This window comes from Pimephales promelas, chromosome 21, assembly GCF_988280905.1.
Source record: "Pimephales promelas chromosome 21, fPimPro1.hap1.1, whole genome shotgun sequence".
NCBI lineage: Eukaryota > Metazoa > Chordata > Actinopteri > Cypriniformes > Leuciscidae > Pimephales > Pimephales promelas.
The window spans coordinates 23,742,070-23,769,782 of NC_142789.1; the positions used below are offsets into that span (position 1 = coordinate 23,742,070).

The 27,713-nt window shown below is 37.2% G+C and overlaps 1 protein-coding gene across 4 annotated transcripts in view; it reads left to right on the forward strand.

Annotated features, from left to right (window-relative positions):
- The window catches only part of diaph3 (diaphanous related formin 3), a 317,511-nt gene that overhangs the window by 64,753 nt on the left and 225,045 nt on the right, over positions 1-27,713 (forward strand). For all 4 annotated transcript variants that reach the window (XR_016148350.1, XM_089124819.1, XM_039673952.2 and 1 more), the window contains one exon: positions 11,140-11,270. Coding sequence is in view for 3 of the 4 variants with exons in the window: in XM_089124819.1 (XP_088980945.1) it covers positions 11,140-11,270 (131 nt within the window). In the remaining variant the exon portion in view is untranslated. The remainder of the gene's footprint in view (positions 1-11,139; positions 11,271-27,713) is intronic.

Sequence of the window (27,713 nt, forward strand, 5' to 3'; positions counted from 1 at the left end):
ATGTGGACATCCATTCCCAGTCTGTAATTGGGAGTCAGTGTTCAAGTGCTCCCCAGTGGCTTGTCCACTACCAGAGGCCATCTGATGCTCAGGGCAAACATATTCCTCAGCAATTCATCTGGGAGACTAATACTGCACAGAATAACCCAAGGAAGTTTATTTTTAAAGAGACACATATTAAACTTCACAGATGAAAGGGTTTGATTTTGGATATATATTTTTCTGAGTTTGTGCTGAGGTGCGGTTTAAAGAGAGAAAACCACATTATATGCTAGTACCTTCTAGAAAAGCCTTGGGCTAAGCACTTGATTTTAAAATCGTAGAAACTTGTGTACTGCCAGAGACAGGGGCTTGAACCAGTTTGCTCAGGGTGGAATCGTGAAAGTCAATTTGAAATTAGTCCAAAATAAATGTCATCAAAGTCAAGATTGCAGCTTTAAAACCCTTAAAGGTCTCAAAGATGTGAAATCTCATCGAGTCCGTAAACTACTTTGACATTTTTCATTGTAATGATTTGTATAATTGCATGGCAGTAGAAGGAAATAAAGCATCTACACCTTTAGATAAAATGTGGCCTAGACTTCTTCCCTAATGGGATGGTTACCTACAAATAAAAATTCAGTATTTACTCAACCATATGTTGTAATTCTTTCTTCTATTGAACACAAGAAAAATATTTTTTACTTTTTATGTTTTGTCCATATAAAGAAATCCAGAAAATTCTTCAAAATATATTTGTTAAATAGAGAAAAGTCGTGAATGATGCTTTCAGAGTTAAACTGTGAAGAGGCCAAGTCTGCGCTCCTCTGGTGTAAGATTAGTACAATCATTAAAGGATTTTGCTGGGCTGCTTTCAGTGTGTGTACGTGTGTGATTTATGCATCTCAGGGTTCGATGGGTAATGATGATTTGGCTCATTATGAATCATAACGTGAACCAGGGGAAAAACTTGCTCAGAAACGACATGCAGGAGAAGACCTGGGCAGACGGCCATGTTTCCTGGGGCTTTGACCGCCTTGGTGCGTGCCTGCCACACGCACACTCTAAATTTTGTTTTATTTTCCGCTCTTAGGGATAGAGAGAGATACTGAGTTATTTAATTTTTATTTATTGGGGATCTTGACACTTCCAGAGACACAGTTTATCTTATTTTTGTATTTTTTTTTTAGGACAGTTTAGAATAGTTTTTTTTCAGGTAAAGAATTTGGCAGTAAGGTAGGTGGGGGCATGTCCCAGATATTTGCTCCACAAAAAGCTCAACACCTGATACATTAAATTAGCTCCCTTAGGACTCGTGCAGTGAAATCAGATGTGCAGCACACAGCAAGAACTCAGGCACACACTGACATCCTTGAGGACTGGCCCTTTTCACCACATTCTGGGGAACTGTACATTTCCCTTGTTGTGGAAAAGTGTACTGGGTAACTAACGTAGCCTCGGTTCTCTCTAGAAGAGGGAACGAGTACTACGTAATATCTTACGCTAGGGGAAAACCTCTTTTCCACAAGATATTGAAGCCACCAAATTTTGAATTAACGTGCAGAGACCATTCTCTTCCTTGAACATTGTTTCTGGAGAGTCTTGTCTGGTCCCAAATTCAGTTGACCAGGCACATATGCTGCTCTCCAGTGCAGATTGTGCTGGGCCCAGACCAGGAGGCGTTTTGTCAGCCTGTAAAGGTTTCTGACGCCATTTGTATTTGTTCATTTTACTACTAAAATGTTTAAATATTTGCCGGTTCCTGGCTTCTTCCCACAACAACAAACCCCTTTAACGTTACATTGGCAAACTCATTAGTGAATTTCTCCTCATTTGTATTTCTTTCTATATGTTGAATTACTGCATGATACCTGGATGTTCAGTCAGGAGAAACTAGGATGGTTCACATCACAACACAAACATCCGTGAGCTCGTCTGATTCAGAGATTTCAACCAGGAGAAATTGCCTTCGTTGAATTTCTCTGCAGCAGACGGACTCTATCTGTCTCCGTAGCTCACAGCAAGAGCACAGGCACCAGCAGTCCGCCAAGCTCGAGCCAGTCCGGGCTCCTCAACCGCGACAGGCAGCCGCCTCCTGTTCCTCCATCAGCCTCAGCTATACTGCGGTTCGTAAAGATAGCCACGAACATCAGATTCGAGCAGCAGAATTTCAAAATCCTCTTCCATATCATGTTTAGTTTCTTCTTCATTGTCATTACTTCCTATCTCCTCAGCGTTTGTTAGCTTGTTAGCTACAATTACATTTCTTAGAAATTGGTACTTTAGTTTAGAACTGTTTTTTTCCCCTCCCAAAAATAAATGTTATCATCATCATCATCATCTGTGGATCAGTGGCAGATAAGGTACCATTAATTCAGAGATATTTTTTTGGCTTTGAAACACCATTGTGACATTTGACCATAACACACTGTTAATTATAAGAACCACAGGAAGTTGAACAGGTTGATGGGACATTTTGATGATGCTTTTTTATGCCCTCAGTTGCTCTCCACCCTGATTGGATGGGTGAGGCTCTGGCATTTTAGAGGCATTTGTGACCTGTCCTTTAAATGGATGATCAATTCCCTAAGCATGTCTGACATTTGCTTATGCGCTGTTTTTTCTCCTTGCATGTAATTATAGACAATATTGCAGAGGACAGAGCAGACAGGAAAAGCAGGGAATGTCTTGAGCTTGCCAAAATCATTTTATTAGAACAAACAAATCCTCTAACAAAGTTTTCAAGTTCAGTCTATTCATGTTCAAATGGCAGAACATGAATATCTTCTATTTAACTGTTCTGAATATATAATATCTCCTGCAAGCCAAGCCAATACATACCTCTCTAAACTTCCTTCCTTCCTTCCTTCCTTCCTTCCTTCCTTCCTTCCTTCCTTCCTTCCTTCCTTCCTTCCTTCCTTCCTTCCTTCCTTCCTTCCTTCCTTCCTTCCTTCCTTCCTTCCTTCCTTCCTTCCTTCCTTCCTTCCTTCCTTCCTTCCTTCCTTCCTTCCTTTCTTTCTTTCTTTCTTTCTTTCTTTCTTTCTTTCTTTCTTTCTTTCTTACTTCCTTCCTTCCTTCCTTCCTTAATATACATACACATATATTTTTTTATATTTATTATTATTATTTTTGTTTTTATGTATTTCCCCATGTACGCTCCCTTGCAGTCCAATAATGGTGTGGTGATACTTCGATTATTCGACCTATAATTATAATCCTTTCACACCTCTGTCAAGAATGAGACCGAAACTTCATTACTCTTATCATAAGGGCCCGAGCACAAATGGTGTCCATTTATTATTATAATAATTATTATTTATTTTTAGAGGCTATTAGCCTTTATTTTGGCATTGTGGCTTTCACATCCACATCGCTTTGATCCCAATAATTTATCCACCTATTATAAATAGTATTACTAGAAATCAAAACATTTTTCTTATGCACATTAGTGAAATTCTTTTGACCAAATACATAGTGAAATATAACCGCACCTGAGCCACAATTATCATCTCTACATCAGACAATCTATATGATTAATCATCATGCTTTTACTTAACACACTTGAAACCATCAACAAATGTTTGCAATAACTTGTTGTTGGAATGTTATTTATAGCCTTTTATAAGAATTGCTGCACCTGCTTAGAGTATCTCATGCAAACCTTTATTGTTATTAAGGGAAAACAAACAAACAAACAAACAGTAAATGATTGTATGTGATTTTAAATAACTTAATCATGCATTTATAGCTTCATGTTACTTGTAGAAACATTTCTTTGGATTTTTTTTATGTAATATAAGTGGCATATGTGCAGTGAATGATCTTCCTCTGAGTCATAACAGCGATCTTGGAAGTGGTAGCTCAGGCAAGCAGCACTGGAAGCCACTTTTGCTCATTAGATTGATGTAAATCAGTGGAGAATCAATAAAAATAAAAATATCAATATTTCCAGATATCAGCACTTTTGGACTAAAAGCCCTAATAAATGTGGTTCAGCTATGTGAATAAATAAGCAACTTTGTCACTGCAACAAAGTTTTATCATAAACGTTAGTCAAATATCGAAGCTGAAGTCTTACAACTTTTAATGATAGTAAGTTTGTCCAGAACAATTAAGAGTTTTTTTTCCTATTTTTTTTTAAAACGTTGAACAACAATAATCTGTGTCCGCAAGTGATCTTTGGGTTTAAAGGGGTTAAATTTACATTACATGGAACAATAAAAATAGTATTTGTAAAATTATAGTCGGTTTGCTCCTCCGCCATTGATGCATGCTGTGAGAAATGCTGCAAGTTTAGAGCAGCGGTGCGGAACGCTGAAAAAAACCTAAGCCGACCAAAAAAACAGCTCACCATTGCCTGACGGCCGACTATCGGCTTGGTGTGTCCCGCCCTTAAAGGTTGAAAATCCCTGGTCTAGACGACTATGAAATGTGATTGAGAGTAGGAAAGCGCAAGCTTAATACTTTCAGATTTGAGCTTGTTAGCACACAGGATGCTGGTTTGCTGCCCCACTAGGGATCTAAGAATTGATGTTACGTCGATCACTATTTTGCCCTTGAGCATGACACTTTACCCTGGTTACACTGGGACTGTCTCCTCAATTAGTCTACTGTAAGCCACTTTGTATGAAACTTTCCACTAAATGACACCACTAACTAATAAGAATCAGGTTCGCAGTACCTTAAGGGGAGTGATAGCTACAATTACCTAAGGAAACTTGGCTTCATGGTTTATTAATGTCATAACCTGTGCAGAGTTGATCTAATTGGCCTGTTGTCAGGCTCGGAGGGTTTAGCACTAAGCAGACAGGTCGATCCGTGACCCAGGGCGTGCTCTAGGATGTTTACCTTCGCTTCTGTGATTCCTGACAGAAGACGCCACCAGGCAATTGTAGCTTCTGCTGTGAGATCATGACTTGGCTGCTTAATGTGAAACTTTCTTTGTTTGATTGTTGCTGCGAGCCATATTCATGTGTAAAGATTTGTTTGGATAATGCAGGTTTCAAAGAGCAGGCTTGATCCTGAATGAGCATTGAATTATCTGACACTTATCTTTTGTCGTCTATGAGATATTTCAACGCTTTCTCATCCCAAGGCGTCTCATGCTGATGCTTTTGCCAACGCGTATACATGCATTGCACATGGCACCCTTTAGTGTCAATATAACACGCTTCGGTTATGGGTAGGTTTAGGTCTGAGGCAGGGTTAGGGTTAGACCACTAGGAGATGCCTTCTGCCCAAGGTTATTATAGTTTTGCATTTTTCATTAGTTTTTATTTTTATTTCGTTTTGAATTTTTGTTTTCAAATTCAGTTTAGTTTTAATTAGTTTTAAAAGTGGGTTTGCTAGTTTAGTTTAGTTTCTATTTTTTGAAAATGCTTAGTTTTAGTTTAGTTTTTATTAGTTTTAGTGTTAGTTTTAGTCTTTTTTTTGTAGTTTGGGTTATTTGTCAGGGGCAAGGTTGAAAAAGGTCAGAAAAAGAATTGTGTAACAATAACTCAACAAAAACATCATACAATTTTAGAAATATCTATTCAACATTAAAACCAGTACATAAAATGAAGCCTACAATGTGAAAATCCTTTACCGTAACAATCTAGATATCTTCTATAAAAAAATCCCACAGCTTTACAATTTCCACACCTTATACTAAATTTACCCTATACAACACTAATCTGGACAGAAGCAGCAAACAGTCAGTGTAAGAGTAAAATAATGACGTAACATTATTTAATATTTGAATCACAGCTTATAGAGTTTTGACACCGACAACCAAGCAGCAAGGCTGCAACCAGGGTCTGAAAACTAGTGAGGTAATAATGGTTAATAATTACCTCAAAATAATTAGTAATATAATAATGGTTAGGCTTTTGGACCCACATTTCCCCATGGACATGAAGGGATTTTTTAAAGGAATTTACCATATATATATATATATATATATATATATATATATTATATTAACTATTAAATGGCACTTTCTGGAGAGTTTTGTGCAAAGAAACAGAATAAAAGTAGGTCTAAATAAATTGCTAGTTGAATAGATTGCTAGTTGAGAAACACTACTTTAGTTATTGCATTTATGATGACTATGTGAAACGTTAACAAAGCATGAGCTGTCTTCCAGCTGGCCAGTAAGGTTATTTTGGCAAATTTTATTCTGTAACATACAGATCTGTATTATGCTATTGTTTTTACAGATAATCACAATGATCATTGCGTTTGGTGTGGTTGCCTTATGCAATTGCAGTTTGTCTATAAGCTTTTTTTATTAACGCAGACAGTAAAATGTTGCCAGATATTGCTACGAAAAACAAGCAAATAATATAATAACAATTCGAAATTACTTCAAAGCTTGTGTTTTGGAAATAAGATTAATATATCACTAACACTAACATGCAACTTTCCACTATAATAACTTCCTAAAGTGTCACAAAAAATCCGAAAAACAGGTCCAGAAGATTACCGCACCATTCGATTAGGTGGATCTGGCAACACAGAGGCTACACTAGCGCCCTCATTCACAATGCGTTCTCAAGCCCCCTTCACTGCGCTAGCTTCTCGCTGCAACATGAATTGCAAACACACAGGTGGTCTAAACATGGCTAATTAATCATTCACATAATCATTCAATCATGCCATTCCATTTTTGAATGTAAAAAAAAAATGGCCGAGGTCCGGACTGGTTAGCCACGGCCATGCCCACTGCCCAGCAGCATTTTACCTCAAAATTGCAACTAAGTCAGTAACTTTCTAACGAAGGCTCAATCGCTTCTCGGGTTGACATTAACACACTTACAGAATTGAATTAAACATATTTTTACACCACCTTTTAATGTGTGATTGTGTAAATGTTCATCATGAGATACCAACCTTTCGCGAACTTGCTTTTAACATTGATCGAACCCTCGTTTTCATAGAGACGCGGTGTGCATTGCACGGAGGGGAGGGGCTGTGTGTGTGCGTGCATTTGAGAGAGAGACGGAGGGAGAGAGCGTTACAGGGAAATGAAATGCAACGAATACACTGCGTGTTTTAAATAGTGTTAAAGACGAAAACTAAGGACATTTGCTCTATAATTTTATTTTATTTTAGTTAGTTTTGCAAACACACATTACAGTTTTAGTTAGTTATAGTTTTTTTGTAATGGCTCGTTTTTATTTTTATTTCAGTTAACGACAATGTTTTTTCCCATCTAGTTTTCGTTTTTTCGTTAGTTTTCGTTAACGATTATAACCTTGCTTCTGCCCCATATATATCTACGTCTCATATTGACACTAAAGGGTGCCCTCTGCATTGGATGTATACGTATTGGCAAAAGCATCAGTATATAACGCCTTGGGATGAGAACGGACTGGATTTATATAGGGCTGGGCAAAAAAAAAAAATAGATTTTTTGATTAATTGAAAAATCTGAAAATGGATTTTTCAATATTCAGCGCTTGTGGTGCAGCGTCTTCTCTCTCTGCACAAGGCAAGCAAAAGTAACAAAAGTTCTTTTTCATAACATAATTTTCGTGTCTTTAACTGTTAAAGCGATATAATCCACTATCGCTTTAACAGTTAAAAAACGCAAAATTATATCAAAACTCTTGGTGGTCTTGGTGAATAACCTCGTAAAGACAGTCGGTTATGTCTTAAGCATAAAACGCTTGTGACAGACAGTATATTGAAACAGTAAGGGATCAGTGTCCTAGATCTTAAAGTGAACATAGCCATATGTATCTGTCATTAATTTTGTTGTCAGAACAACATAATATAGCATTAATTGTAAGGAATCAGAATTAATAGTATCTGTAGTTTCTGTAGTATTTCTGAACTACCCCCCCAAAAAAAATGTGTTTTTATGTCTCTTTATTTGTGTCTTTATTCAATTGTATTTATTTGTGCTACTTTTTTTTTCAATTTAATTCAAAGATTGAAATCAAGCTTCCATGTGTTGCATAAACTCTTAACAAAAAAATGACCCCATTGTAAAAACAAACATTTAGGTGAGATCAATGTAATAAAAATTATCTAAAAAATGATAATTGATATTTATTTATCTATCTATCTTAAACATAAAATAACCTGATCCTGTTTGATCAAGGCGTGTGACTGTTCTGACTTGTCCAATTTTCAGCATCAATTCTGCATCTTGCATCAAAATCCTGTCTATTCGTTGTGTGCGTTTAATTTTAGTGTAGTGAACCTAAAATAGAAAGTTTTATATACTGTCCACTTTTCTTTTTATGTCCACAGTTCTTTTTTTATAAATATAAGATTTGTATTACATCTATTTTCATTATAGTCGAATCAATAATCAAATTAGGAATCGAAATAGAAAATCAAATCGAGAATCGAAATCGAATCGTATTGAGAGCTTGTGAATTGAAAGCAAATCGAATTTGAACATATGAATAGATAACCAGCCCTAGATTTTTAGTTTTATTATTTTATATTATCGGGAAGGGAGTAACGGGATGAACTATGCAGAACACATTTAAAATCCAGGTTTTTAAGGAAACTCATTATGTGAAGTAGCCCAGACAAGATGGTTCTGTAGAGATAAACGAAAACCTGAAAAATAACGATTTTCTTTTGTCTCTCTTTTTTTCTTTCTTTCTTCTAAACACAAACAGCCAGAATCTCTTGTACAATCCCAAATATGTTGTGTGGGGTTGATATTTTGCCTGGCATTTGTTGAAGATTTATCTATTGGGTGGAAATGAAGCAAAAAAGTCAATGTTTGCTTCCCTCAAGTTACAAAAAGCAGTCACCATGGTGATAAAGGGAAAACCATAAAGGAATGACAGGATAGTAAAGAAAGAGAACAAGGGATGGGCGGAGAGTCTTTCACTGGAAGCAGCTGTATCTCTTGTATGTGATGATTAAGACCTCCGTCTCCTGCGGAGGGGACAGTCAGGGCAGCAGCCCACAGGCCCAATGCACCATGGGTAGGGTAAGGAGGGCTGATCCTGTGGTGTAATGACATGCTGCTGCTGACCGTGTCCGTCTCCCACTGGCAATGTTTGTGTCCTGGCTACAAGAATATAAAAATATTATTATTATTATTATTATTAAATAATATATGTATAAAACAGAGTGTACAAGAGATTAAGCACAAAACACACACACACACACACACACACACACTCACAGAGAGAGAGAGAGAGTAAGAGAGCTACATGCTGAACGCCTAGAGACAATGCGTAAATATTAGAATTTTTTTATTGAAATGTTTATTTCCATGTGAATATTTAACATTTTTATTGAAATGTTTATTTTTATGTTAAAAAAGAAATAAAAAACAAACAAAACTACTTTTTTATGTACTTATTTATTTTTATAATTATTTACTTATTTGTATTGTATAGTGTTATGAATGCTTGAGCAATGTAAAGATTTTTTTCACTATGCCAATATAGAGATAGAGATAGATTGAGACAGAAAGATAGCCGAGATCTAACATAATAGTAGCTGAACACAAACCTCACCACCCAACATGCACTAGAGGCGACACGTCTCCTGTAAATAACCAGACTCTGCTGGTCATTTCGAATACATTTGAAATGTAAGTATTGCATCCAATTGAATTGTGAGTAGTATGGATGTATAGGTAATTACGGTAATTGTCCTGTGTGGCTAAATGGCAGCCCTGAAGAGTTCAATAACTAAGGGTGCTTTCACACTAGCACATTTGGTGTACACCTGGGTTTGATCGACGTTTGAGTTTGGTTTGTTTGGATTATGTGAACGCAATTGAACTCTGGTTCATACCAGATAATAAACCAAGTCGAAAACACACTTAAAGAAAGATGGAAATTTAAATCTTGACTGTACTTGATGTAAAATGTGTAACGGTTTACCCTGCTGTTGCAGTCCCCTCCCCCTAAACTACTTCATTCATATTGATTTGCTTTACTAACCTAAACAAACCTTCAAGAGCAATCCTAGACAATAATAATCTATTTTGAATCTAGTATTTACATTTCTCTTGTTTTTGAATGCATTTGTGATGTGTGTGATGCTGCATGGTTTTACTAGTTTGACTTCTGTTCTGTTCCTATAAGCCTTAATGCATGTGAAATATCCTAAAGTGCTTCTTTGTAATTGACCTTGAGCTTGAAATATCACTTTCATTGTGAAATGAATTAAATGAATCTAACCATGCACCACTACTGCTGACACTTGAACCAGAACTTTGCAAATGAGTATTCAATACCAGTATGTAACCCACCCACTGTGTGCAAGATTACTTGGGAAAATGTCTAAATATGTGGAAGCAAGCAAAGGCATGCATGTTCAGAGAAAAAAAAAAAAATCTTAAAGATAAGTCACACATAATTATTTTCCTCATTAACATGCAGTGTCTTCAAGAACCTCAAACAATGACAAAAATAGAAGAAAACAAATTATTATTGTCTCTGTTAGATCTTTGTGTCACTGGATTTATATGACATTGGGAGCTGTCTCTGGAGGTTTACATCATTTTTCTTGTTTTTTTCCCCTGTGTTGTCATTCCTCCTCCTCTTCCTCCTTATCTTCCTTATTCTCCTTTCCTTTTTCCTTTCTTTTCCTTTTCCTTTTCCTCCCTTTCCTCTTCTCCTTTTCCTTCTACTACTACTTCTACTATTTCTCCTTCTACTCATTTTCTTTTTTTTCTTTATTTCCACATTTGTTCATTTGTAGAATAAGAATGTTCACTAATGTTAATTTTGCAATGTGCAATATTAATTGTTTTAGTACAAGTTTTGCCAACTAATTGTAGTAATTGCCGTTTTGTTGAGTCAGTAATTGAATAGGCAGAACAACTTGTGCAGTTTTGTTTGTTAATTCTAGGAGCTCCTAATCTCAAATTTGGCAAGCGACTGCCACACTTTTTGGCATGTTTATTTGCTGGCTTCTCCAAAAAATAAAAGCCTTTCAAACTAATAAAAGAAGTTTGAAGAAGATGATCAATATTCAATAGCCTACAAATTATAATAAATCTAATTTCCAGACCAAGTCAGAAAAAAATATTTTCTTTTCATAGCATACGAATCAAGGAATTTGTTTCATTGTGATTTTTTTCAAACCATAGTGCTCCAGTCTACTTAAATTGGGAAAAAAACAGAAATCTACAGTTTGGCAATGTTTGTGACCATCTAATAGTATTTTCTCTCCATTGTTCTCTGACAGGGTAGTTTGAGGAGCAGCAGTCAAATTTCTCCTCAGGAGTTTCTGAGTGAGCTGAAAGGTGGCGCCACCGATGAAAGACTGTTTGCCTGTCTGGACTCCCTCAGAGTGTCACTCACCAGCAACCCAGTCAGGTACTCACGTAAAGTTTTGTAGCATTTATTTTAATATATAATGTTAGTCAAGTTTACTTGCATCAAAGTTTTCCTCTTTCTCTCTGACATATAATTTAGCAGGATATTTTTGCTGCTGTGTCTGTTGTTGAAACCTGCTCAGGTTGCACAAACACTTTTTCCACTGGAAGGCATTCGTAAAAGCTTTCTTACATCTCAAACTTGACAAGCCAGCTTGATATTGCAGCCTGCTGAATACTCAAACACACACATTGAACTATTCAACCTGACCACCTACCACATCTGACCTCTGACATTTGCCCGACGGTGTGTAACTCAGCGGAGCGCTATGTGATTTCATATTTATTAATATGTATTACTATTACCGATTGCCACGTCGCCCCAGGTTTTCCCTCCTACTTCTTAATTGTTTGATGCCTTTTGCGACAAGCTCTCCTGCTGTTTGCCTGCATTTGTACTGCAAACATGACAGCGAGGCCTCTCCAGGAGGGTGAAGATGATAAACAATTTGTAAATAGTTTTTTGAAAACGCTTTTCTTTTTTTTGCGACCATTAAAACTACTCTATTTTTACAACACAGTTTTAAATGCAGTTCACACAGAGAGACGCAATGCTGGAGGCAATGGTTGGAAGTGTATAGGCAGGAATAGTAATGCTTTCAAGTACACCACACATATTTTTACAGCAGTTAAAAACTCAAAGATTGTTATATTTAAAGGTTATTTTTATATTTATGATGACCAAAACATTATTTGTTCATCCTTCAAAGATTACTTCCCGTTTTTAAAGCTAAAAGTTTGAAGATGCTGAATTAACTGCACCTTTTTGAACCCGTTACCTGTATACAAGACTCCTGTCCACACACTCAATCAAACAGACTCCTATCTCTCCACAATGGCCAAGACCAGAGAGCTGTGTAAGGATAACAATGGAGATACAATTGTAGACCTGCATAATGCTGGAATGGACTAAAGGACAATAGGCAAGCAGCTTGGCGAGAAGGCAACAACAGATGGCGCAATCATTAGAAAATGGAAGTTCAAGATGACTGTCAATCTCCCTCGATCTGGGGCTCCATGCAAGATCTCACCTCGAGGGACATACATGAACCTGGTGAATGACCTGAAGAGCACTGGGACCATAGTCTCAAAGTAAACCATTAGTAGCACACTATGCCGTATTGGATTAAAATCCTGCAGCGCACGCAAGATCCCCCTGCTCAAGTATGAGTATGTAGGCTACAAAAACGATCCGAAACACACTGCCAGGGCAACTAAGGAGTATCTCAAAGTCCTGGAATGGCCTACCCAGTCTCCAGACCTGAACCCAATAGAAAATCTTTGGAGGGAGCTGAAAGTCTGTATTGTCCAGCGACAACCCTGCCAAAATCCCTGCTGCAGTGTTCGCAAACCTGGTCAAGAACTACAGGAAACGTAAACTGTGTTATTGCAAACAAAGATTTCTCTACCAATATTAAGGTCTGCTTTTCTGATGTATCAAATACTTTTGTCAAGCAATACTATGCAAATTAATTACTTAAAAATCATACAATGTGATTTGTTTGGATTTTTGTTTTAGATTGTCACTCACAGTTGAAGAGTACCCATGATAAAAATGACAGACTTCTACATGCTTTTTAAGTGGGAAAACTTGCAACATTTATATATAATTTTTTTATACTTTATTTTGCTTTATTGTGGCTTTTGTAATTTTCAAAGACTGCACTTTTTATTGATCTTAAAAAAAAAAATAAGAATACTTTAGCCTACACATTTTAAATAAGTGACTAGGCAATTTTTTTTGTTTTCATTAGCTATGGAATGCTTGGGGGACCAGAATCACTTGCTTTCTATTCTGAGCACAGACTCATAAGACATGGTCTAATTCATCTGAGAACGTGACCCTAGTAGCACCATGAGTGCGTTGCTTTAGGACACTCATTTTTGTTCAGTGTCCTTTTCATCTGAAACATTTTCCTAATTCCGATAACCAATAGAAAAATCCAATAGATAAGTGGGATAGAGAGCCCAGTGTGTCCGTGCAGATAAAGTTATTACAGGCAGTTAAAGTTAAATTGACAGACTGCACTAAGCAGTGTGTCCAATTTCAAAGACTATGGATGGAAAAATAAACCTCATCTGTAATAGAGAAGAGAGAGAAAGACGAGAGCATGTTCGAGCAGGAGAGTCGGTGTTAAACTGTTTTCATCAGTGCTGCATTGTTTATTGGCATAATTTATGAAATGTCATGATTTCTATTAACACCCCAAACGTCGCTCTGGCACATGCAGCTGTTTGTTAACGTCGCAGGTGGAATTATACACAATCGGAGAGAAATGGCCGACCTTGCGTGAGGAGCCTAGCCTGAACATTACTCACACCTGGCACCTTTTCATTTGTCCCTGCGCAAGGTTAAAACTTCTCCCAACAATTCAATCTTTTTTTAATTTGTATTTTTGGGATTGTCTGACTAGAGTATGACACAAAGGTGTTTTATTCAGCTATGCTGATGAAAGCCTGCTGTGTTTTGTTCTTATAGATCACTGTTGTCTGATGAATAAAACAAGATAAGTGTGAGGAAGCAGAGACTATAGTAAATGTTGATTTATTGCTAAAAAGCTAATTTGTAAATGCTCAACAGTATGGAAATACACTACATTTTGAGAAGACATTTTGAAGACTAGAATATTTCACATCAGGAAGGGAAGAGTAATTCTTCTTACATGACTTATCCATGTAGACTCATTACTGTGATCTTCCATCTCCCCTGCTTTTAAATAAGAAGCCAGAGAGAAGGCCATGACAATTCCCTAATGAAAACGGACATATGGTATTTTATTTTAACTAGGATCCCCACAGGTCCCTCTCTGCAATTCCCCGTTGGAATGTCTGGATGTTGATGTTCACATGCAGTCATGGCTGATATTGGCCCACATTGGAAGTTATTTTGCCATGCATGTCACCACCTTCTTTTATTCTTTTCCTTAGAGGCTGAGAAAACCACTCCAGTCCATTCTAAGATGCATTGATGTTTCTTGTTATTTTGGACGAGGTATGCACAATAGATTGGTGACCATATTGGCATTGGCCAATGACAATGGTGTTAAAGGGATACTCCACCGTTTTTCATATTAAACTATGCGATGCATTGCTGCTGAGCCTTGAAAAGAGGAACTCAGTTAAAAATAATGAACACCTTGTTTCATTACATCTATCTTTTTATGAATCAGCTTTTTAGAACGTGTTCCTTGAATGAATGGTTTAATGAATCACTCAAAGTCCGTTGTCGTAACAATGTTCGCGCTGAGTGAATGCCTTTTAATGCGCATGTAGACGCTGTTTAGTTTCGGTTACATTGGTTACTGAAAATGTCCTCGTTTTTGTCCATGCTGCTCACATCGTAAACTTTATTTATATAGCAACAAATACATACAAATGAAATAAATATTGGGCTATTGAGCCACTCAACATTACCGCAAGGGAAATTCCATAACCGCGATAGCCCTGGTTAGAACCACTGATCTGTGTAGATCTCAGAGCCTAGGCTGCCTACAGAGATGCGTTTTTTGACAACCTGCTTATGGGGTGGGCAGCTAGCATATCGTTAGGAAAGATTAGATGAATGTGATAATTTTTGTTTGGTCCTAAAATCGCTGATACAACCCTTAATGAGAAATTGAACTGGTGTTCATAATAATCCTTTAGTTGAGTGTATTTTTTTTCCTTTCTTTCAGATTTGATCAGCTAGCTTACATTATAAACAAAACAAACAAATAGTTTGATGTGAAGGGAATGTTCGAGCGTTCAAGTCAAATTGAGCGTTTAACCTGTGCCCAAATGTACGAGCTGATGTACGATGTCAATAGAATGAGATGTACTCTTGGGAATCCACTCAGACTTGAAGGAAAAAATAAACATCACACATCATGATAATTTTAATAAATAAATAAATTCTATTTTGTTTCCTGCAGCTTGATATCTAGGATTCCTTTTATCAATGGATTAAACATCGATCATAGTGATTTAAGCTGAATGCTTGTGACATGTTGGTAAATGCTCTTTGTTTTATGCGCTGTCCTGTTTGCTGTTTTACTTGTAGAGTTGAGACAGTTCTTAGTTTCATTTAAATTGCAAATAGACATTCTGTTGAGTTGTCACTGGGTTGAAATTAACAGCTGTGTGTGTCTGTTTACTGTAAGTGTGTGCGGTTGGTAATGATGAGCTTGATGGGTTTTGTGATTGTGTGGGTGAGGCTGGCCATCCTTTGCTTGGCTGATGTTTGATTTGTATTGATATTCTTGCTCTCCTCCTCACCACGGAAAAAAGAGGGATGAGAGATGAGGGATTGTGTGTTTGGGGGATGAACACTGAGAGTATTTAGGGGGTGTAATTCATACTCATACTTCCTCTTCTACTCAGGCAAGGCGTTGGACTGGACGAGTGAGTGATGCTTCTATTACCTGTATGTGCCATTGTGAGGGATATTGATTTTTACTTCTCTCCTTTTTTATCGGTTCAGTAGTTCATCCTCCCATACAGAAGAATGCTAAATGATTTTAAAAGACACCTGTTCTGATTCAGCAGGCCTCATTGCGCTCCAATGACTGTGACTGGTTAAATATTGAATGGGATGACCCAAACGAGGACAGGGCATGGATGGATGGTAATCTTTTCCATTCATACAGTACGTTTACACCCTTTACCCAGTTATCATCTTGCTGTACAGTACATGGTAGTGATGCTTTGACATGCCAGCGTCTTTTACATTATGAGTGTCCTTGCCACACGCCTACATTTGAAATGCCGAAATTTTGGTCAGCAGGAATAATGGTTTAAAAATGTTTACCGAAATGTGTACCAAAAACGGTTTAAAAATGTGTACCGAAAACAGAACCTAAAGTCTTGTACCGAACGGTTCAATACAAATACGTGTATCGTTACACCCCTCTTAGACTTTTTCAAATGAAGCTAATTTAAAGTGGTCATGAACTGCATTTTTAATTGTTTTATAATGTTTCCTGGGGTGCACATACAGTTAGTATGATTTTTTACAATTTATGCCATTTAAAAAATTTAGCCGAAGAAAGTAATATTTGTGCATGCTTTTATTTTTATTTGTTTATGAGAGTGCTTCATTTATTTCTCTGACTGACAACCAATCATCAAGGCAGCTTTTTCTTTGCTTCAGGAAAGTATATGTTTGCCTGTGCTTTTCTTTTTTCTTCAGATTATCAGTTATTTCTTTCCATTCTCTCCATTGTCTTGCCCCTTGCAACCTATTTCTGCTTGCGAATGCAGATCCCACACATCCTCCTCTTAGGGGTCAGCCAATCTCTCACTCCTGATTTGAGCTAGCAGCTTTTGTTTTGACTTGTGTGCCGTTTTTTTTTGCATCTATTATCAGGTTTTTCCTTTTCTCTCTCGGTCTCACCCTCACACTTTGTCTTGTTGCGCGAGTTGGCCAAAGTAATTCCCACTTCTCTCGATTGAGGACTCACACCCTCAACCCTCACATGCCCCCTCAGGACCTAGAACCAGTGCGCACACCCACACACCCATGCCCTCTTACTTTCTCTTGCTGAGCCGAGGCGTTTGTGTAGGGGACATAATTGTTTTAAATGAAGGTGATAAATGGCACTGACAAACAGTTGGAAATTGGTTTTAGATATTGTATTAAAACTGACCTTCAGGTTTAAGGCTTTAGATTTGTTATTTTGTCAGACACACAATAGCGAGTAACTTCGTGAGCCAAGTGGAGAGGTTTTGAGCCTTGGCTTTGTGACATCTTCCATAGAGCGGAGCCAATAAAACTGCGCCGGTTGGACATTCAGTGAGATCTGGCCTCTCCACTACCATATCTTCTTCTCTTTGGAGATCCTTCTTCCTATTCATCATCACTGACAAGGGCTTCAATCCGTCTTTTTGCAGACACTCCTGGCACATTTCATTCATCCGTGTTGCTTGAATCAAATCTTTTGTCTTTTCATTTGAGGTCTGCATCAACTAGCATAAAGGACATGCCTACCTTTTAATTGTTTCCCCCCACCGATTTAATTAAGTTTGATGATGTATTTGTTGGTCTGAATAGAAGCTGTAAGATGTTTAAGCTGAAATGATTAATGATTTTAATTAAACAACTGATTCACAAAGATAGGTAGGTGAGATGAACGAAATGAGAAAGATAAGAGGAGAGAATGTCATCCAGAACTTCGTTAGGATGACTTCTTAACAAATTACTTTTATGAACTGGTTCATTTAATGAATAGTTAAAGACAAGTTCCAAGTTTGAGTCCGTCTGTAACACTGGCCTGTATTATTTATATAACCAGTATGCTGCTACTTATAACTTCGGACAGTGAAATTCCACAGGCAAAATGCAGTCATCTCAATAGTAATAACAAAGACAATTTGCTTGATGCGAAACATTCGATTTAATATATTTAAGTTTGTTAAACTTTAAACATGCAAATTCTCCACGTTTAGTACCAGTATAGGCTGCTTATTTTGGAAGTAAATTCTGAGTAAGCAGTGCTTCATGCATCATTACACTATTGATGATGTACAATGAACCTTGGTTGCCTGCAAAATTTCAGTTTTGCTAATGTGACCACGCCTTTCCCAAGGGATTTATTCCACATGTCAGCAAAATTAAATTATAATTGGGTTCCTAAGGTCATGAAAACCTGGAAATATTGGAAAATTTGTTTCATGAAAATGAATAAAAATGGCTTTTTTGAGGGAAACCTTTATGAAATCGCCTAGTTTTTTATCCAGTTATAATGTATGTTTGGAAATGACATGGGGAGGGTGAGATTTTCTATTTAAAGTGAGAGAGACTTCAAGTCTTCAAAGTTTGGTTCAAGAGGAGGGAGATGATAGAAGAGGGCCAAACAGAGCGAGTGACAAGACAAGAGGAAGCACCTGCATTTCTTAGCATGCTGTTTCTCTGAGAACATGACCCAAGCATCTACCCGCATTTCACGCTTAGCGTGTGTTAATTTCGGACCCTGTTTAGTGGCTAAAACTTATCACATTACTGTAGCTTTGCAGGAAGGTTTCTTCAAGCATCTTGGAGACATGGTCACTGTTCTTCTGAATTTAGTCTGTCTAATTTTTTTCTGTTTCTTCATGTAATCATGGATGGACTCTGATGGTGAAATGAGATCTCTCTGTGCTGTTGTCAGGTTCTTGTGCACTCAAAAATCTCGCTGGATTATTAAAATTAAAGGCAAAAATGAATATTTGGAAATGCAAACTGATATTTCCTTCTAACATACTACAGCAAAATATATAAATAACTGGCTTAAAACAATTTGGATGAAAATACTAACATGCTTAAGAATTTTGCACAGTAGTGTAGTTCATTTTCTATTACTAATCTAAAATACGCCGGTGTAAATTTCACAAGAGCCATAAATAATTAGCGTCTGATCTCGTAGACCTTTTTGTTTACTGACATTAAACACTGAATTTTTTAATCAGCATAATGCATTCAAATTATATTTCGATCGGCTATCACATCAAGGTCGGAAAATATTTCAGAATGCCTTCGTTATTTAGATTTCAGCAAATTAGTTCCTCACAACACCAGTCGTGTTTTATTGACGAGAGGTTGCTGTTCAGAGACAGCTTTATTGATTGAGCCACATTGAAATTACCACCCCAAGTTGAACTGATTAAGGCGGCTTCATGTTTGTCTTCTGGCCTCAACTTACCAGGGAGTTTTTCTTTCCTCCCACTCTCTCTTTGATGGAATGACCATTCATGCTGCTTAGTGGCATGCTGAATAAATTCAAGGACTAATTATAGTTTTAATTTTTCACCAATTAATTTTTCCCAGCTAGTTTTGCTTCAAAATGGCTCATAGTTCATACTCGTCATACTCATGACACTTCCTAAAGGTCCACAGGTTTCTTTCACACTGTATAGTGCAGCTGATCGAACAATGCACAAACTCTCTTTACAGAGTCAGATTTTTCTTTGATCACCTATGAGACCCCCCCCCCACACACACACACACACCCACACACCAAAGTGCCCTTCAAGTCTCATTTCCAAATGGAAGTAGATTCCGTGATCGATTTTATATATGCCGAGGGTCTATAAAAATTCAGACCAATATATTCTATCCCACATTCATTTTAGTTTGTGTGCATTCGAATAGGGAGGCATTCTGAGAATAAACTTTTGAATGTGAATGCTCAAAACCAAATGTGACTTAAGGTGAACGAAGGCTTACATTTTCGCTTCTCATTTGCGATGGATATTCTTTCTCACTCAGCGTGCTCACTCTGATGCAAATCTCTTCTCCGCTTGCTCACGTATGGACTTTGCTAAATTGGCTCTTCTCAAAAAAATCGCCTTCCCACAGAAAGTACGGACTTCCAAGGGTGCACCAGGGGAGGCCCTCCGCGTGGCTCCAGACAGGCCTATCAATCTGAATTTCTAATCCAGCCATTTCAGCCTTGTTTAGGGCCTCATTTGCCTGCAATTCAAATGCCTGTTTATTGAGTTTCTTGCCGCAACTCTCTCTATCTCTCTTTCTCTCTCTCTCTCTCTTTCTCTCTCTCTCTTCTAGCCTACTGGCCCCCTGTATCCTTCTATAACTCTGCGCTAAAGCATTTAGCAGCACTCACACTCCAGTGTGAAGTCTGAGAGAGAAGTTTGCTTGCTGCTTTGATGGAGAGAGCTCTGTCGTTCATGTGAGCGCATAAATGGCTGAAATCAGTCACTGTTCTTTTGTGTGATTGCACCGGTTTTGATGTGTTTTTCCTTCCATGTGAGGAGAAAAAAGAACATTTGCTGTTCTGCTCTTATTTCAAGAATAAGTTTTCCTTTTATCCTGAAGAAATGTTGAGATGTAATATAGGGCCGTTTAATGTGTTATATATCGGTTTAATAGTAATCACCTTTTAATTCGTGATTGGCCCAAATACCTTAAGCATGCGCATGCCCCTTAACATATTTGTAACATCAGCTCCCAAAGCAAAAATGACAGGTGATAATGTCGTAATTACATTATCTATTCGAGCCCGAATCTGACCCATATCAGATTGGTATGGTTTTATTTCATTGGTGACATAATTACTGATTATAATGACTTATACTGTCTTTTTATGCATCACGCTATGGTGGGAGAACACTATGTAAACATAAAACCATGTCTTTTGTGATCGTAGAAATGACTTGATGAACTGTTTGAATAGTCAGTAGCAAATTTTTAAAATATGTAAACATACTCGCAGGCTGTAAGTCAAAGCACCAGTATATAATTGCAAAGATGGAATTGCCCCACTTTTTAGAATCAGCTTTTGTGCACAGTTTGTCTTGTAGCTAGCGTTACTCATCAAGGTTCTGGAAACATTCTTCCGAAGCATCCGCAGCACAGAGACAAATATTTTGGTTCTACTGTTCTGGAACTGTGTTGTAAATCAAGCTTAGCCACTGTTGTATAAATGTGTCCTCTTTTGGAAGGCCAAACACATACAGTAGTTTGGATTTTGCAATGAAAACAGCAAAACTAACGAAAACATGTCGACGCCGGCGGCAACAATAATACAGCGAGAATAAAAGTTACGCCGCCTTTCTTTGCGTATAGATTTGGGCAGTGTTATGAAACTCTGCCCCCACACACTAACATAGTTTGAGACTTTGAGCTTCGTAACTCTTATACTCTTATACTTATATATGCACAAACAGCTACATTACGCTAAAGAAAGAGGAAAACAAGAAATCACATTATATGACCCCTTTAACACATTTATTCAGCAATGATGGATTAAATCAATGAAAAGTGTGTTGTAAATACATTTATTCTGCTCTAATATTTATCAAATTTTGTATTTGTAATACAATAATAATAATGTTATTTTTGAACATAAAAACATACTGTTATTTTGTACTCTCTAAAAATCAAATAACTCTAGAAAAAGTATCACTGTGTAAAAAAAAAAATATTAGGCAGTAGTACTGTTTTCTACATTGACAGTAAAAAATACATGTTTCATGAGCGTGTGTATTTGTGTCAGAGCAGTCAGGATCTTGTGTGACCACCAGCTGCATTAATATCTACAGTGTATCTCATCTCGATAGACTGCACCATGACTAATGTAGGTTGCAGCAGGTGATTAGGGATCCTGGGAATCTTCTTCCTGTTGTTTTTCCAGAGTCAGTAGATGGGTTCTGTTCAACATGTGCTTTTTCAATAATTGTTTATGGTTTATTGAAAAAGCATGGAAAACATTAAACACTTTCCAATAAATATCAGTATAGCTTCATGTAAAGCATCCTAAAAAAAATGTACATTTATTTGCTGAGCTTACAGTATATCCAGTCCTGGCAAAGTAACTGGATAAAGTACGGAGTAGAATTCACACTAGAATTCAGTACTTTACTTGAAATTTCAGGTTAGTTTTGATGCTTGTCTTTGTGCCATGTGTACTGTAAGGATTGTGCCTGGATGTATATTGATTTTCCTTAGCCTAATTTATGCACCCTGCTCTGACTTTAAAACCCTCATACACATCCACAACTGAAGAACTGTCATGTCACTCACTTACTCTTTGCATCTATCTGCATAATCTTTCTATCTTTTAAAAATCATTAAACATTCAAATGCATGCATTACATTTTAAAAGATTAGACTATTATAATAAGCTAATACAGATTTTTTGTTATCAGAGTTTATAGTTGTAATTTATAGTTGAAATCTCACACTTCTTACCTTCTACATGTTATAATAATTTCCTTTTCCTCAGTCGAGCGATTGCTCTCATCTAACCACTGAAAAGACCTAGGAAGGGGCACGCTGTTTCGTAAGACATTTTCATTTTTATATGCCTTAATTTGTGAATTCGTAATTGGCACATTTTTTTGTCTCTTTTTTATTGAAACATTTTCAAAGAAGAAAACAATCACAATATAGAACAAATAAACAAGAATAAAATACAAAAAAAAAGGCTACAAGGGGTGTATGTAACTAATCAGAAAAAAATACATATCAAAGGAAAAAATTAAAAGACTTGCATATTTCAGTTGTTTTTAAAGCCTTCTTGGTACATGAGTCAGAGATAGTCCCAAAGTAATGTTGTATTTCAATAAGCAACACATTGAAAAGTGGTTTCTGACCTGAGAATTTACATTTGTGTATATAAAGTTTTGTCAACAAAGAAGATTAAGAAGGCATATTTTGTTTTTGTGTAATTTTTAACAATTGTTAACAAATCCAAACAAAACATTTTCTCAACATAATTGCCGCGTTCCACCATCAGTGTGCAATGCGCGTGACGTCTACGTTCGTTCTAAGAACACTGTAGCCGGAGCTACTTCTTTCCATTAATGTCTATGGCGAGTCATGCACGCACTGGGAACTCCGCATCCGAGTCGACCCTGGGATAAAATAGTCTGAATTTAAACACTTACTATAGGTGCATTGTAGTGATTCAGGATAAGTCAGAAACACGGTTCGGAAAATGGATTCATGATGTAGCCTACTCATTCATTTTGAACATAAGTTGCGGACTGCAGCAGCTGATACAACGGCGTTCTGCGGCGTTCACATAACATTTTAACTCGCACATTCTCAAAAAATGGTCGCATAAACGACCAATTTGGTGGCAGTCTGGTACCTTGCCTCATCAAATGTTGTTTTTTTAGAGGTACTGGTTAAGAAATGAAGAAACGATTGTCCGTCTGCCACAAGCAGCTGGCACCTGTGAATAATAGTCCATGTTTTAGATGGCAGACAGTAATTTCATCTATAAGTGTGCTTTGCTTTGGAGAAAAACAGGAAATTGAGCTGAGAGTTTGTAATATGGGTTTGGTAATTATGTTCAGTGGGCCTGTGTACCATGAGTTATGACTTTTTTTTTTTTCTTTAATACTAGTGTCAGATTCCTAATGTAGCAGGAAACTGTAGCAGGCACACACTCACATATCCTCAACAGATGTACAGAAGCACTCTTTGAAGCAAATATGACTATGCTTTTGCTTAAGATCATTTGCTTGATTAGACTTTGATTTAATGCCTTCTTAAATAATTTGTTACTTTTTTTTTCTCTCAATGGTTTCAGGTTATTAACGCTAATTTTGCATTAGCATTAATTTTTTTCATTACTAATCTCCCTCCGGGCTTCACAAACCTTTGATTTTACACACACACATTCTCTCACACACTCTCTCACCTGATCACACACAAGTACCAAAATAGTCTACTGGTGCCATTCTGGAGTGCATCCTCCGTATGCACACTCAAATTAGCTTCATTCTTGTAAGTAATTTCAGTCTTTTGTTTCAAAACTATTGAGTGAAGTAAACAGAAGATGATGTCATGCAAATCCAAGACGATTCTGAACTGAAAGCAGCTCTCCCATACACAAATACAAATTTAGGTCATTTAGAAGAATCTATTTATGTACAGTCAAAACAAGGCCACAGAGAATGAGAACAAGAGAGACTTAGGAAAAATAGAATTATCCGATAGAAATATAATGGTCTGTTCGTATCTCCCTCTTTAGTGTTCTAATAAAACACCATTATATCAGCTAATTTAAGGCGTGCATGATATATATCAGCCATTATATTAGTATTGGCTGATAAATGTTAATTTTTGAATGTCATCATTATCAGCCCGATAAAAAAACGATCTATAATCTGATTATAAGTAATCTGATTATTTTTCTAGTTTCCTTTGCATCCCATTTGATTACATGGAGAAGGCTGGGTTTATCACCTAAACTGCAGCCAGCCACTAGGGGGAAATTTAAATGTTTTGGATTCTCTTTTAAAGACTTGTGCGGCACACTTGAGTCTTACAAAAGTGTATAAATATATTCCTACTTATGGCTTCCACCTACTTTACCATCTAGGTTCTGGAGTCTCCTCTTGACAGAGGAGACTCTCTCCCTTGTTGAGAGTGAGGGCAAAATAGGGCGAGACGGATGTGTAAGACCTGGGGGCGCTGCAAGACTTTGGAGTTAATGTTTTATTTTCGGCTCGGTGCGGCTCCAACCCAGTGCAACTTTAACGTGGGTAACGCAGCCTTGGGGTAGAGACTCCAGAGGGAGAAGGGAAGTCAAGCTACCTTTGCCGAGACGTTAGCCAGATAAGGCGCCTCATTTTTCTCTGTGATTTATGTCTGTTTTTGTTTCCTGGGAATGGGATGATGAATTTGTTTTCCTGTGTTTTTAATGCTCAACAGAGAGAGTGAGAGAGATAGCCTGCCCACTCCTCTTTTGTGTCGCTTATGGCTCAAACAAGTGGGTGGTCGTCGTACATGCGTTACTTTAGCGACGCTGCTTTTCAGAAATGACTGACCTGTATTCCCTTTGCAAGCATACATCACTCTACAACTCATTTATATTTAACACTGGCTGACTTCTGATTTTTATTCGCTTAGCACTGTTATATTCCTGCAATGCCTTTGGTCAGGTATTCTGCATCCATGCTCTTGAAGGTCAGCTGAAATCATTAACCTTGCTATGGGCTTATTTTTAAAGAAATGACTTGTATGACTGTCATTCTCCTCTGTAAGGAGTAGATGGAGAGTTTGTCTCATGCAGTATTTGGCCGTAAAACAGAAGGGGATGAGGAGGGATAAAGAGAGATAAGAAAATAGAGATATAAGAGAGATAATGTGTTTGAAGAGACTGGTTGTTCAGAGCGTGGGAGGATGCTAATGAAAGTGAAGGGTTGCTTCCGAGGGTCAAACAAACAATCACATTTTCACATCAATCATTTTTTTTCCTCTTCGCTTTTCTATGTTTTAGCAAATGTAAAGATTTCCACCAGTCCTTTGCGCTTGCTCTCCCTTGGGAGGCCGACTGCTCTCTGTTCATTGATCCTGCCTGTTTTTATTAATAGAAATATTACTTGAAAAATAAGGCTGGGTTTTTCAAACTTTAAGATTCCAAGGACCCTCAAATTTGAACTTCTACCTAAATTCCATGGCAGCTTACATTTAGATGTGTAAAAACTGTACTAAAATTCATTTATAATCTTTATGAAAACGAAACTATTTTCCTTTCTACCATAGAATCCAGTTTTTCCAGTCATTTGTTCCCAGTTAGAAAAACTGCACCTAAAATATAAAATAATAATTCACTTAAAATCTGTCTGTAAAATTCTGGTTGAAAATAATGTTTTTGACCAAACAGTGGATTTCCATTGTATTTTTTAGGGCTTAACTGCCCCAGTCGATTGATTGGTCGATTTTTTTTTTTTTTTTCTTTTTTTTTCCCATTTTTTTCATTGAATCAGTTTTTGCCGTGCTTGGCAAAAGACCAACTTTAATTACTCTTTTTTTAAATTAAAGTTGGACTTGCCTTTTGTGTTTGTTAAGAGTAAAAAAGTTAATAGGGGTGTAACGATACCCTTATGTCACGATTCGATACATGTCCCGATACTGAGCTCATGATACGATATTATTGTGATACTCCAAGTCATGGTAAAAGGTTAACAAAAAATGTTGTGTTGATGTACTGAATGCTAACTCTTATATTACATTGTGGGTTTAAATGAATAGGCTTGGACTTGGTGCTTGTAACCCAGGGACAATGGTGACACCAGAATAACAATATTCATGATTCTGAAGCTGAAATTACTGAGTTATTGTAGATGAATTTGCTTGTACGCTTTCTATGACTAGATATATTCAATATAATGTTGGCCATTTTTTACTGGTAACATCAGACATTTGGCATTATAAGGACCCACAAATATTCCCCCATTGCATTATTATACATTATAATCAATATAGTAGTTCAATGTAGTACTTAGACTAAAACTCTGAAAACGTGAATTTTTTTTTCTCACACAGTAATTTTTATCTTGGGGGGACTATCCACGATACATATTGTCAGTATCCACGATACGTATTGTTGCAGTTTTGTATTGCAATATTTTTTGCCTTGATATATTGTTACACCCCTAAAAGTTAATAGTCTATTCGTGTCTCAGCCGCAAAGTTGAGCTTCAGCTTCGCTCTGGACATGCAAAAAGTGGCTGAATTGATGGTGTCTGACAGTTTTTTATTATATGACAAAAAGAATTGTCTAAATTATGTTGCATATTCCTCAACAGTTCTTGTGAAGATATCACTAGTTAGTTGACAGCACAGTACTATTTTCGGAAATCATAGGCTATGATATTGCGCAGATGCACGTGATGCAACGCTGTCAGAGCAGACAGACTCGTGTGTCAGTCTCATTTCAGTGCAAAATAATTAGGTCAAAAATGATTTAATATACTGCAAATATCCTACTAGTATTTTGTTTATTTCTAATTCATTTAGGCTGACAACAAGACTACCAAAGTACTGCGCACTGTGCGCAGCTAATTTAACTTTTTTGTTTGTTTGTTTGTTTTTCTAGCGTATTGAGATTGAAAAAAGTCTGGTAAGGTTTATATTTTATTTAAAGCACATAATGTGAAAGTTTCTATCCATTTGGCCTCATCTTTAAATGGTTAACGAGGACCTAATTGAAACTTTTGATAAAAACCTACAAAGTGCAAATGGAAGGTGAAGGACAGGAATATAAAGACAGATGAGACAAAAGGGGAGCTAAAGAAGAGCAAACCATCTCATGCTTATTTTCGACACGTTTTTCCCGGAACGAATGTGCCACTTTATGTGATTATAAGCAGTGGGACACAGCTCTCAATTCAGCCTCTCTTGATTGGAGCCTCCTGTGGCGGTTAAGAGTTCTGTCTTTTGTTTAAGACTGCCATTCTGCTGGCACTTGTGGGATTGATTAATATTGTTATTCAGACACAAGCGTCCATCTCCAGATGTTCTGCTTTTGTAATTGAACGCTCCTTCCAAGGAGGGGAAAGGGGGAGAACGTGGGAGAAAAGAAAAAGCAAGCTGCTTTTTGATGTCAGGCTTACTGATACAAAAAGGCCTGGTAATGATTGCCTTCATTCGGGCTGATCATACCAGCTGCATCCCTTACTTCTGAGAAGAGAGAGGGAAAGAAATGAAAATGATTCTAACGTCAGATGGCCAGACTTGGATGCTCATTTCATACAAGGAATTCTCAAAAGAGTTTTTGCTTCTGATAACTTCACATGGTGGTAGATAACAGTTGTTTGGGAGAAAGTGTTTTGCTTGATTTGCCTTCTGTGAGAAGAATGTGAGATTTCGACGGTGTGTAGGAGGATGCCACTTCTAACCTCTTTGCTTTTCCACCCGCCTCATTCTTGAACATGCTGGCCTCTCTACGCCGCATCATGTTGACAGGAACTGGCAGCCTTTTGGTTTGAAGGGAGTCACCCTTGGTTTTTCAGCTGCTTTGCTTCGACTGGTTATTCTTGTCTTCTGCTTTGGGTTTCACCTGCTGATGATGGAACAATATGGTTTCTTATGTGTAGTTATGCATTTCTATGAAGTCCTGAACCCTAGGCCTGGCCTGCTCGGTATCATCCACTACCTGCTTCCTGTAAGCAA